The 13199-nt window shown below is 37.3% G+C and overlaps 2 protein-coding genes across 3 annotated transcripts in view; one reads left to right on the forward strand and one right to left on the reverse strand.

The window, feature by feature from the left end:
- POLR2B (RNA polymerase II subunit B) overlaps window positions 1-6142 on the forward strand; it is a 54790-nt gene extending 48648 nt beyond the window's left edge. For both annotated transcript variants that reach the window (XM_055588676.1, XM_055588677.1), the window contains 5 exons: window positions 380-487; window positions 1389-1502; window positions 1915-2075; window positions 5183-5378; window positions 5892-6142. In XM_055588676.1, the coding sequence (XP_055444651.1) occupies window positions 380-487; window positions 1389-1502; window positions 1915-2075; window positions 5183-5378; window positions 5892-5981 (669 nt within the window). In that variant the 3' untranslated portion in view covers window positions 5982-6142. The remainder of the gene's footprint in view (window positions 1-379; window positions 488-1388; window positions 1503-1914; window positions 2076-5182; window positions 5379-5891) is intronic.
- The window catches only part of IGFBP7 (insulin like growth factor binding protein 7), a 76506-nt gene continuing 69364 nt past the window's right edge, over window positions 6058-13199 (reverse strand). The window contains exons 3-5 of the mRNA XM_055588682.1: window positions 8750-8866; window positions 7680-7806; window positions 6058-6323 (exon numbers count right to left, since the gene is read on the reverse strand). Coding sequence (XP_055444657.1) covers window positions 6304-6323; window positions 7680-7806; window positions 8750-8866 — 264 coding nt within the window. The 3' untranslated portion in view covers window positions 6058-6303. The remainder of the gene's footprint in view (window positions 6324-7679; window positions 7807-8749; window positions 8867-13199) is intronic.

The raw sequence follows: 13199 nt of genomic DNA on the forward strand, positions 1-13199 counted from the left end.
GACTTTTAATTGTAGTGCTGAACAAGCAGGTGAACATCTATGTTGAGGGCTTCCCAGGCGCTAGTGGTAAAGAACCTGCCTGCCACTGCAGGAGACATAAGAGTTGCAGTTTCGATCCCTGGGTTGGGAAGATCCCCCGGAGGAGGGCATGGCAACCCACTTCAGTATTCTTCCTTGGAGAGTCCCACGGACAGAGGACCCTGGCAGGCTACAGTCCACAGAGTCGTAAAGAGTCAGACACAACTGAAGCAACTTAGCATGCATACTGTGTTGAACAGAGTTTAGGACATAGAAAAGTTCAGATGAAGGGGAATCAGTTCTAGTTCTGTAGCTAAGAGATTTAAGTTTTTCAAGTGTCTTTTAAAAAATTCCTTTATAGGATATGCCTTTCACCTGTGAAGGTATCACCCCCGATATCATCATAAATCCCCATGCCATCCCCTCTCGTATGACCATTGGTCACTTGATTGAATGTCTTCAAGGGAAGGTAAGAGATTTTCTTTACAGATATAGGTCTCAAATTGATGTTTCTTCCAAAGTGTTAGGTGATTTCTCTCATTCTGAGCCAGGGTACTGTGGAAAAAGCCAGTGTGACACTTACTTTCCTGCTTTTAAATTGGTTTGATTATGTCTGTCTTTCTTTTTGCAAAAATTTGTGAAGTTATGACTAAAAATTCTTGCAAAATTTACTATATCCAGTCTTTGAATATATGGTTATTCTTTTGATTGGTTCTTTTCTGTAAATGGTGGTTAGTTCATTGTGAACCTAATGGTTTTATAGCTGTAATATTAGCTATGCATGTATCTTTCAGTGGAGGTTTTCTATTTTTAAGGATCTTATTAAGGTAGAGTAGCTACAGCTTAACACATGGATGGCTTGGTTTTAAGGATTAAAATGTCATCTTCCTTGAGTCATAGGAAATATTTGAGAGTCTCAATCTTTTTGTATGTGGTCTCACAGAGAGCTTCCTATTTGAAGACTTAATAAGTAGTTTGTTCTATTTTATGTAGGATGCTAATAAAATGAACCCTATGTTACAGCTTTCCATAACATAGATATTTAAGTTAATTTGTAATCTTAAGTTCAAAATCCCCCCCCCCCTTTTTTTTTGCATTGTTGTACAATTTTAATTTAATTCTTGCAACAACCAAGTAGGTGAGTTAGTGACAGTGTTAACGGGACATATTCAAAGATATCCAGAAGCCAGGGGTAGAAGTGAGCTGGAATGCTCCTTACCATGGTGACCCCAATTCCATGACCCCAATCTTCCCTTTCTTAAAAAGGTGTTTTTGTTTTTTTTTTTTATCTGACTATATTTGTATTAACATAGACTTCTAAAGAGAGACAGAAGGAAGCAACCTTTTAAACATTACTTTTCTTTTTAAAGGTATCAGCTAACAAGGGTGAAATTGGTGATGCCACTCCATTCAATGATGCTGTTAATGTGCAGAAGATATCTAATCTTTTATCTGATTATGGCTACCATCTCAGAGGAAATGAGGTATGTTTGCTTTTACACTGGTAATTTGTTAAGTATATTCTTTTTTTGCATGTGTGTTACTTCATTCTTAAAAAAATAAATCTTTCATTGAAGTATATACCACATACTTCAAATATATACATAAACCATAAATGTTCAGGTTGATAAATTTTCACCAAGTGAACACAGGTGTGACTGCCACCCAGACCTTAAAGAAAATGATCAGAATCCTTTTATGCCTGATGCTGTCTCATGTCTCCTTCCAGTCACTGCCTTCATACCCCCACCCCAAGGCAATTACTCCTTTTACAGCATAGATTATTTTAGTCTGTTTTGATTTGTATAGAAATGGAATTGTATAGTGTATGTACATATAGTCTTTGAACTTGTTTAGTAATTTTTCAGTCTGTACTTAAAAATCTGCTTGTTTCAGGTCTTATACAATGGATTCACTGGTCGAAAAATCACATCACAGATTTTTATTGGCCCTACTTACTACCAGCGTTTGAAGCATATGGTGGATGATAAGATTCATTCTCGTGCTCGGGGACCTATTCAGATTCTAAATAGACAGCCGATGGAGGGTAGATCTCGGTAAGAGAGCTGCATCATCGATCTTATATAAAAGAATGGTTCTCATATTTCTTGAGTCCAGGATCCTAAAAGGCTTTTGTGTGGGAGTTGGTATCTTTTGATATTTATCATGTTAGAAATTAAAACCGAGAAAGGTTTAAAATATTTATTACTTGGTTTAAAAAATAACAGTAACAAATTCATTATATATTAACATAAATAACATTTTAAGTGAAAAATATTTTCTGGATAAATTTAGTGATAAGTGACATTGGTTTATCTTTTTGCAAATCTTCTTAATGAACTGGTTTGCGAGAAGATAGCTGGATTCTTGATTCTTGTGTTTGCTTCTGCATTTAATCCATTGCAGGATTTCATTTTTTATAATTAACTATGTGACCTCACACAGATTTATGGCTGAAAGGGAAAAATATTTTAGTAATTTTCAGGTGACTGAATTTTTTTTTTTTTTTTTTTTTGATGCTGCACTAGAGTGACAAGTTGTCCTTTCTGAAAGGTTAGCTGTGATGTAGAATCTGGAACCACTTAAATGAATCTTTTATATTGAAATCCATTGGCCTGTCTTATACTTTGAGTGTATCTTTTATACTTATGTAGTTTCGTAGTCTCATAATTGGTTATTTGGAAAATATTTTCATTGAGTTGTGTAGATTTTTACATGTTGACACATTTCATTATATCAAAAAAAAACTTTCACATTTGTGAATATCACTACCATGTCATCAGAAAGTTTTTAAGTATTGGGAAGTTATCAAGCTCAGAGTGTTGGATAGAGGTTTTCTTTTTCTAAAATTGTTCTCTTTGATTGAAACTCTAATTTTTAATCATTTACAACAAATATTTAAAATTGTTTTCCTTGAGTGAAAAAAATGTCTGCCAAATATCTTAAGGCTGAATTAAAATAGTTGGTGCTAATGTTGGCAAATTAACATGATTGGTGTCAGCTGTTTTTTTAGGTACAAAAGATATTTCATGATAAAAGTGACTAGTTCAGAATTGTGCAAGCACTTCAAGGGCACCATCTTTAGTATACAACTAAAGTGCCTTATGAGAACTCATTTTATCAGACTGTTAAAATCTATGTACTCAGGCGTCAAAGTTGAATAAAACTAATCATTTTTTTTACTGCTTCATTAATGACATTCTTTATATAAAACTGGTTTTCTCACCCTTCAGATACACTGGAGAATATGATTGCTAGTAAAGTATGGTTCTGCCCACCTGATGTGTTCAGGTGCCAGCAGTTTATTCAGTTACTTTTGCAACTGTCAGTGCAAATGTCAACACAGTGAAAGAAGCAAATGTGTCATTAGTATTATTATAAAAACAGTTTTCACCCTTAAGAGTCCACAGACCACACTCTCAGAACTCCTGCTTTAGAAGATAGGAAAGTTATAAAAGCAATCACCGTACCTCCTTAATATTATTAAATATCTAGTGTTTAGATTTTCTTGACAGTTGCATAGTTCTTAAAAAACGTTTGTTGGTTTCAATTAGGATACAAATAAGGCCCATGGTTTGTAGTTGATTGATATGTCTCAAGTATTTTTTTTTTTTCCTTAATCTGTGGGTTACCCTTTAACTTTTTTTCCTTGCACTTTATATTTGTTGGATTGTTTGTCATGGAGGGTTTCTCACAGACTGGATTTTTTGAATTGTGGGATCTTAGTTCTCCAACCAGAGGTTGAACCTAGGCGCCAGCAATGAAAGCACTGAGTCCTAACCACTGGACTGCCAGGGAATTCCCTCTCACAGTCTGGATTTTTGTTGATTGCATTCCTGGGCTGTGTGTGCCTATTTCTTGTAAATAGCTAATTGGATTTAGAGCCTTGATGAGGTGAAGGGTTTGTGTTCTTTAATAGTAATACTTAAAAGGCAGTATTCAAAATTGTATACTTTCCATATCTGGTTGTTTTTCTTTTGTGACTTCAGTAGCTATTAATGATCATTAATGTTCATTACCTAAAACCTTTAATTAAATAGGGATTGCAGACTGATGAGATTCTAATTTTATCATTCCTTCATTTATTAGCTGGAATACTTTCATAGAGAGAAATTTTGTTTCATCATCTGGTTACCTGGTGACATAGTTCATATAGTAAAAGACATGATAAATGCTTGATTCTTTCCTTTTATTTACCAGTTTTCAAAATGATGAGTCAGTTACTTAGAATCCTCTAAAGCTGTCCAAGTGTTTTGTTTTTGGTAATATCATTAGAAGCTCTTTAATCATATGTATTTTATTAATATATATATGTGTGTGTGTATATATATATATATTCCCATGAAATCATTCTTTATCTTTTATATAGAAGAATATTAAGGAAGCCATCACCATCTACTTGGCCTGCCTATCAGAACAGTGTATTTCATTTCACTTACTAAGCTGGGGAAACCTGTGACTGATTCACCTGTTCTTTCCATTACTTGTGCCAGTGTGCATTTATTGTTTCAGGTTTGACTGCTTGGGAGTCTCATTCGTGGAGAAGCTACTTTATTTAGATTAACTTTTATTATTAAATTTTTAGCATACGGATGAATTCGAATAAGTTAAATGATAATGGTACAAGATTTTATTCTGTATGTCATTGTATTGTATTTGAAAAAGTATATGCTATACTTAAGAAATTAATGGGTTTATTCTGGGGACCTTCTAGTGCACATCAAATAGTTGGTAGACTTCTTAGCCTCCTAACCATGTTGACAGAATACAAGAGTAGAAAAATTGGAGTCTAGTTCTCATTCTTTAATGCTAGGTTGCTTCAGTCATGTCCGACTCTGTGTGACCCCATAGACAGCAGCCCACCAGGCTCCCCCGTCCCTGGGATTCTCCAGGCAAGAACACTGGAGTGGGTTGCCATTTCCTTCTCCAATGCATGAAAGTGAAAAGTGAAAGCGAAGTCGCTCAGTCGTGTCTGACTCTTCGCAACCCCATGGACTGCAGCCTACCAGGCTCCTCCGTCCATGGGATTCTCCAGGCAAGAGGACTGGAGTGGGGTGCCATCGCCATTCTTTACTAATGTTACTTTTTATACTTGCCATTAGTCAGAGTGGTATTGATAATAGAAAACCAGTACAAAACAGCCTGTTGTTTCCTCCTGTAATAGTGACGGTGGCTTGCGTTTTGGAGAGATGGAACGAGACTGTCAGATCGCGCATGGAGCAGCCCAGTTCCTAAGGGAGAGGTTGTTTGAGGCGTCAGATCCGTATCAGGTTCACGTTTGCAATCTTTGTGGAATAATGGCGATTGCGAACACCAGGACCCATACATACGAATGCAGGGGCTGCCGAAATAAAACCCAGGTATGTACAGACATTGCTGGCAGTTATTATCTATTCAGGATATAACCATGTTTGCCTCATCATCCAGGCAGATTTAGTGTGGTGAACAGATTGGTGTTTTCACAATTTTGGTAGCATTTTTCTATAAGATTCCTGGTTTTAAATGAAGAAAAAGATATCAATTCTGTTTTTCTAAAAACTAATATAAGTTTTAGCGTGGTAATTTCTGTAAGCTGTTCATCTTTTGGAAATAATAAGGTCTTGTACAAGGAATTTTAAACAATGAGTGTTTTTTTTTTTTTTTTTAAAAACTTTTCATGGAGAAGGGTGAATATAAATTAAGTCTCACAGAAAGGGTAAAATACCAAAGCCTATTAGGAGAAAGAGCCACCATAGGCCAAGGTGATGGGATGAGTGTTAGCCCACTCATTTGTTCATCGCCTCTAGTGCCAAGTCTGTGACTTTTCCTGGGGTACGGAAGTGGGGTTGCTTCAATACAGCTTTGCTAATTACCTCTTTTTTCTCCTTCCCCAGATCTCTTTGGTTCGAATGCCTTATGCGTGCAAACTGTTGTTTCAGGAACTCATGTCCATGAGTATTGCACCTCGAATGATGAGTGTTTAGCTCTTTTAAAAAATCTTTGTGTCTTGTTTCTGTGATACAGCTTAAAAAATTTTTTTTAAACAAAAATGTACTGCGCTGTGAGAAAACACATTTTATTTGTTTTGTTTAATGATATGCATGCTTTTCTTCTGTAAATAGACAATAAATTTTTGTAGATAGTCTTGGTGTGTTATCTTAATTTCGTATTTCACTGTGTAAAATCAGTGAATATAGCTAAAGTGTTAGTGGACTGGATGAAAAGAAACGGGTTACTAGGCAAGAACAGGAGGCTGTAGTTACCCATGACTACTTTTAGCTATGCAGACTAATACATTCTGCAGGTTTACAGCTCAGCACCTTCACCTGTTTAAAAAAAAAAAGAAAAAGATAAAAACTAGTTACACATATGGATATGGTTTTATTTTCTAATTTTGAGGTAGTGTAGTGTTTCCAAATAAATGAAGATGTTAAAATGTGGGGATAAAGAATGTGTGAGGATAAATTGATATGGTGGGCGGTGGGAGTGCTCTTTGAATTTCAACTACCTGTATATGATTTTTAGATGTGGAAGGTGATTTTTTTGTATTGGTCCATCTGTAAGAGAGGGACCTTATTATAGAACTGGGAGAAGCACATTTCATAGATGAGCAAGATAAGCTAGAGAGAGACTAAGGAACTTTGCTTTGTCTTCCAGTTCTTATTCAGAATTGAAAGTGGAATAATCAGTGGCAGAGCTGAGGCTCAAACACATGCCTCTGAGCTACTGCTGTTTGTTCCATCACTTGGCTTTACACATCTTGGCTGAAAAGAATCTGACCAAACACATCTTTACTTCATATTTCTTCCTTTCATACCACAGCTGAGTGGTCCACACAATAGAATGGTTTTTACAAATGCTCACAATAAATTTTGTTTTTATTTTTAGCTTAAGAAAAAACCAGTTCAGACATCAGTCTAACAGAACTATATAAATGGAAAGTAGCATGACTCTCATACCGCCAGGATGGGTGCTTAAGAGGAAGATTTTGACAGTGAAGTGGATGGAGGCAGAACAGAATTGAATACCTGCCAATATACTCTTTCAGGTTTTTTCTTATAATTAAAAGCTCAAAGTGATGGACCAGAATTGTCTATAAATCATTTCCTTTTAAATGGGAATTTAATAGTCACAACATCAAGGAAAATGCAGTGAAGATAGATAGAAAGTTATGGGAAATATAAACCATTCTAATCAGGTTTGAGTTTTGATTCTTACATGTAAGATAAAGTGAAAGCATCTAAGTCATAGTAATAGCATTCCATCAACCACTGAACGTTCTTTTGGAGCCATGCACTCTAAATTTTGATTATATACTTAATGCCGTTCCCTTGTGGATTCCTAACATCAACAGAATTTCATTAAGAGCTGTCTGATACTTTTATACTTGGTTCTGTGCTTTATTAAACAGAAGCACTAAGTAAACAAATGTTAGCCGCTCAGATGTATCTGACTGTTTTGCGACCGCATGGACTGTAGCCCACCAGGCTCCTCTGTCCATGAGATTCTCCAGGCAAGAATACTGGAATGGGTTGCCATTCCCTTCTCCAGGGGATCTTCCCAACCCAGGGATCAAAACCAGGTCTCCCACATTGCAGGCAGATTTTTTACTGCCTGAGCCATAGGGAAGCCCAAACAAAAGCACTAGTCATTTTTAAATGCTTATGAGATTTATTACCTACCTTTTTTCACTGGTATTTCATGTAAGGCATCAACCACTGTAATTTTTGCTGATGCTGAAGCCTGTCCTTGGGAATTGGATGCATGGCACTCATATTCTCCGGCATCTTCCTTACTAAGAGGAGATACCTGTGAAAGAAAAAAAGATCTTCAGTTTCTCTGTGGTGGTCATCTTTTTCCAGTGGCCTCAATTAAGTCATTTCATAAGTTTCCTAACATGACCAAGAGGGTTCATGGCAGATACTGCTAGAAATAGTACTAGTCCTGTGCTAGGAGTAATTATGTAGCTATCAAATGCTCTGCCAGGAGGATTCCTACTCTGAGAAAAAGCCATGGACAACTTTAGATCACTGCATAGGTTAAAAACAGGCCAGGTGCACATATCCTTGTTTGAGGGAGACCTTGGTGTAGGGTATGTGATCTAAGAACTAGGGACACTAGCCTTGCATGTACATGGTTATCAAAGGTCAAGTAAAATAAAGTAATAACTGATAAAAATAATGCTTGGGTCATTTAGTTCCCTTTTGCTTTGAACACCTAGGGGGCAAAAATTGGTTCTCATTTATTTGGTTGTTTCCAAAATATCCTAATAAATTCCAGCTGTTTTGTTTTGTTTTGTTTTGTTTTTACGTTTCCTCTGAAAGAGAAACAGCCGCTCTGTGGTAAGACTGTTCTAAAGAGATGTGGCTGCTAAGTCACTTCAGTGGTGTCTGACTCTGTGTGACCCCATAGACGGCAGCCCACCAGGCTCCCTTGTCCCTGGGATTCTCCAGGCAAAAACACTGGAGTGGGTTGCCATTTCCTTCTCCAATGCATGAAAGTGAAAAGTGAAAGTGAAGTCACTCAGTCGTGTCGGACTCTTAGCGACCCCATGGACTGCAGCCCACCAGGCTCCTCTGTCCATGGGGTTTTCCAGGCAAGAGTACTGGAGTGGGGTGCTATTGCCTTCTCCAATGAAGAGATGTAGAAGAGCAGGCAAATACTTTGAGCCTGGCAGTACATTAGGCACCTTCACCAGGTTTGCTGTGTCTTAATTCTAAGAGTGAAATATTTGTCAGCTCTTGGTACTCACCAGCACCCAGCCAGTAACTTCATGCTTTTCTGGACCACCCCGGGTCTGAATGGCCAGGTTGTCTCGGTCGCCAGGCAAGAGTTCTGTTCTTTGAACTCCATAGTGACCCCTTTTTACCTGCAAAAAAAGCGGGGAGGCAGGGGAATAGTCTGAGTTCTCTGCACTGAATCATCAACTTGGAAGTGGTCAGTATTTCTAGAATTGCACAGGGTATACATGAGAATTTCCAGCTGGATTAAGCCTAGCAGTTTCCATGTTACTCTCTCCTAAATATGTAGAATATACATTCTCTTTTATTCCTTCCTCTAAGCTTGTATATTTAAAATTAATGTATTTTTTTGCATGCTTGGGGAATATAAACTCATACTTCCCTGCCACTGGCTACCATCATTCACTCACACCCTTGTAAATCCTGCTTGTCAGTGTTGGGCCTTGTTTGCCCTATGCCATTTTGACAAACTGTTAGCGCCTTAGGTTTGATACTTGGGACCTCGTGTAAGAGCCCAACTCCTGGAGCTCTTCCTCTAACAGCCTCATCAATAGAAAATAACGAGTCCAAAGCCAATACCATCACTTTGTTCAGAGGGCTAAGGGTTTGTTCATCAAATGATTTACTAAAAGGCCTGAGAGCAAAAATGCCTGTCCAGTACAAGCTGTCATTGTTCTCTTACAACACAACTTGGTGTGTATCCCTGTGCATGTCGTGATGAGATTCAGAAAGATGAAGAAAAAACTCAGTTTCCTTGGCTTGAGGCCACTAGTGAATACTTCTACTTTCCTCCTCTCATTTAAAAAGACAAACTATTAATACGTGTTCATTATATAAACTTTGGAAAATATTATATAAAGATTCACAAAACAATAAAATTTGCCCATAACCTCTCCATATATATGCATTTAGCATAAATTTCTAGAAGCAGAATTGTTGAGACACAGAGTATAAATATTTTAAGGCTTGTGATAATGATAGGTTTAAAAATATATATCAAAGAATACACGAGGCAATGTTTATTTCCATCCCAGGCCATCTTTAAGAGTTAGGTTGATGTTTATTGCTATTAACCTTTGTAATTAGAAAGATGGATTTACATTCTCAAATAGGTAGTTTTGCTTTCCTCTTATAATTAAGCAAATCTTGAGTTAGACCATAGTATCTAACTTTTTTGGACACTTTACATCAGAGTTGCTTCTCTTACTTGTGAGCCCACTGCCACCACACAGCTACTAAGCTGTTGTCTCAGCATCAGAACCACCCTTTTATTTTTTCTGCTTCATGACACTGGGATTGGCACTCTGCAAACCATGTGGAATCTAGGCTAACTCCTACTCTATTAAAAAAAACAAACCCTAGGCGTTACTGATCTGGAGTGGCTGGTTTTCACCTGTTTGCTTTTTTCCCCGAGAGTCCCCATTTTGCCACTATTAGAGAAAATTAGGTATCTCAGTATTTTTCTCAAATGAATTTTATAAAGGCAGATAAATGCAATAGGCCTCTTTTCCCCTTCCCTTCCCCAAGTAGCTGGCATAAATGGTTTATACTAGTGCAGATTTTGAAGCAGTTACTTAAAAATGGTTTTAAATAATGGTTTTAAGTATTAATTTGATTCAGCGGTTAAAGTAATACGCCTCTGGTCTTGATATTCAGAATTCTTCAAGGATTTTGTATGTGACCAAAGCAGAAAAATACTACTGCATCAAATAGTGAGTCTTGGCAACTGAGCTGTTTCTCCCCAGCTCATGTAGCTCTCAGTAAATAGCATTCTCTGCCAATTAATGACTCACTCTGTACCAAGAAACTTTTAAGTACTTGATTGGAAAATGAATACCTATATTCAACAAAACTCATATTTATTAACATTGTAAATGTTTTATACCATGTAGAAAACATACAGAAAGAAGTACAGAGAATTTTTACATGGAAAATTTTTATACAGCAAACTCCTTTACCGCATTACTTATGTAAGGGGAACTTGTTGATAAATACATTTTCAGTTTTAGAAAAAGATGCAGGCTGGGCTGACAAAAGTTCTACATATGTGCATGGACTGGAGGTTTGTACAGCAGAAAAAACTGCCTAGAAGTCACTGCTCACCACAGACTCAGCTAGGAGGAGAACCAGAGGAGAGGGAGACCCAGGAAGTCATCTCAGCCCTCTGCAGTTGTATTTTAGCTGCAACAAGCAATAACTAAGAAAAAAGTGCCAGTGACTGCAGAATGATGCATTAGTCTGATTCCTACAGGTTGATGTTCAAGCATTCACTGACTTTCAGGGATCTTTTATGCAGCTTAGAACATATTTGCTGTGCCTTTCTGGTGAAGTTTCAGAACTTTATGATGAAATAGAATCTATAACTATCATAATTTTCAGCTCCACAGCTACTGTAAACAAAAGACAAAATGGTTGTCTAGGAAAAGAATCTGTAATACATGACAAAGGGTCATTATCCCGAATGTGCAAAAAAACCACAAAATGATAATAAGACTCGACCCCATGGAAAAAAGAGTTAAAGGCTACAAACAGATAATTCATATAAAAAGAAAATCTAAATATGAAAATATTTTCAAGGTAGTCAAGGAAATAAAAGCAATAGTGAAATGATACTTCTACTCATTAACAAAAACTAAAAGGGGGTAATACTCAGTGCTGGTGAGTATGCAGGGAAATGATACCCATACATTGCGGAGGGGGAGGGTGAACTGCTACAATGAATTTAGAAAGTAATCTGACACCACAGCAATCAGACAAGAAAAAGAAAAGATAATCCAAGTGGAAGAGGTAAAATTGTCATTATATTCAGATGGCATGATTCTGTATATAGGAAACCCTAACAATTCCAGAAAACTACTAGCACTGATAAATGAATTCAGCAGGATACAAGAATAACATACAGAAATCAGTTACATTTCTTGACATTAACAATGGAATACTGAAAGAATGCAAAAAAAAAAAATACCTTTCAAAATTGCATCCCCCAAAATAAAACACTTAGAAATTAACCTGGGCAAGGATGTGAAAGACATATTCTGAAAACTAAAACAATAAAGAAGACTGAAGATGATTCCAGGACATGGAAAGATCCCCTGGAGAAGGGAATGGTTACCCACTCCAGTATTCTGGCCTGGAGAACTCCATGGACAGAGGAGCCTGGTGGGCTATATAGTCCATGAGGTGGAAAAGAGTCGGACACGACTGAACAACTTTCACTCACTCACTCACTCACTCACTCATGTTCTTGGACTGGAGAATTTAATGTTAAAATGGCCATACTACCCAAAGCAATCTACAGATTGAATGCAATCCCTATCAAATTACCCATGACACAGAAAAATTACCTATTTTTTACAGAACTGGAACAAGTAATCCTCAAATTTATATGGAACCATAAAAGACCCAGAATTGTCAAAGCAGTCTTGAAGAAAAAAGCAGGAGGCATAACCCTCCAAAGCTTCAGACAACACTACACAGCTACAGTAATCAAAACAGCATGCTGCTGCTGCTGCTAAGTCGCTTCAGTCGTGTCCGACTCTGTGTGACCCCACAGATGGCAGCCTCCCAGGCTCCCCCGTCCCTGGGATTCTCCAGGCAAGAACACGAGTGGGTTGCCATTTCCTTCTCCAGTGCATGAAAGTGAAAAGTGAAAGTGAAGTTGCTCAGTCGTTTCTGACTCTTCACGACCCCATGGACTGCAGCCTACCAGGCTCCTCCATCCATGGGATTTTCCAGGCAAGAGCATGATATTGACACAAAAACAGACATGGATCAATGGAACAGCACAGAAATAAACCCACACGCCTGTGGTTAGTTACTATTTGACAAAGGAGGCAAAAATACACAATGTGAAAAACAGTCTCCTCAACAAGTGGTACTGGGAAAGTTGGACAGCCTCACGTAAATCAATGAATTTAGAATATACCCTTTCCCCATACACTAAAATATATACAAACAGCTTGTACAACTTAACAACAACAAAAAAACCCCCAATTCAATCAAAAAGTGGTAAGACCTAAATAGACATTTCTCCAAAGAGATACAAATGGTAATAGGCACATGAAAAGATACTCAACATTACTAATTATTAGAGAAATGCAAATCAAAACTACAATGGTAGGTATCACCTCACACCAGTCAAAGTGGCCATCATTAAAAACTCTACAAATAACAAATGCTGGAGAGGATGTGGAGAAAAGGGAACCCTCCTACACTGCTGGTGAGAATGTTAGCTGGTGCAGCCACTATGGAAAACAGTATGCAGTTTCCTCAGAAAACTAGAATTTTAATTTATGTTTCAGCAATCCCACTCCTGGATATATATCCAAACAAAACTATAATCCAAAAAGATACATGCACCCCTATGTTCACAGCATTATTCACAATATCCAAGAGATGGAAACAACTAAATATCCATTGACAGATGAATGGATAAAGATGTGGACTTGTATACAGCGGAAT

This window comes from Bubalus kerabau, chromosome 7, assembly GCF_029407905.1.
Source record: "Bubalus kerabau isolate K-KA32 ecotype Philippines breed swamp buffalo chromosome 7, PCC_UOA_SB_1v2, whole genome shotgun sequence".
In the NCBI taxonomy this organism is placed as follows: Eukaryota; Metazoa; Chordata; class Mammalia; order Artiodactyla; family Bovidae; genus Bubalus; species Bubalus kerabau.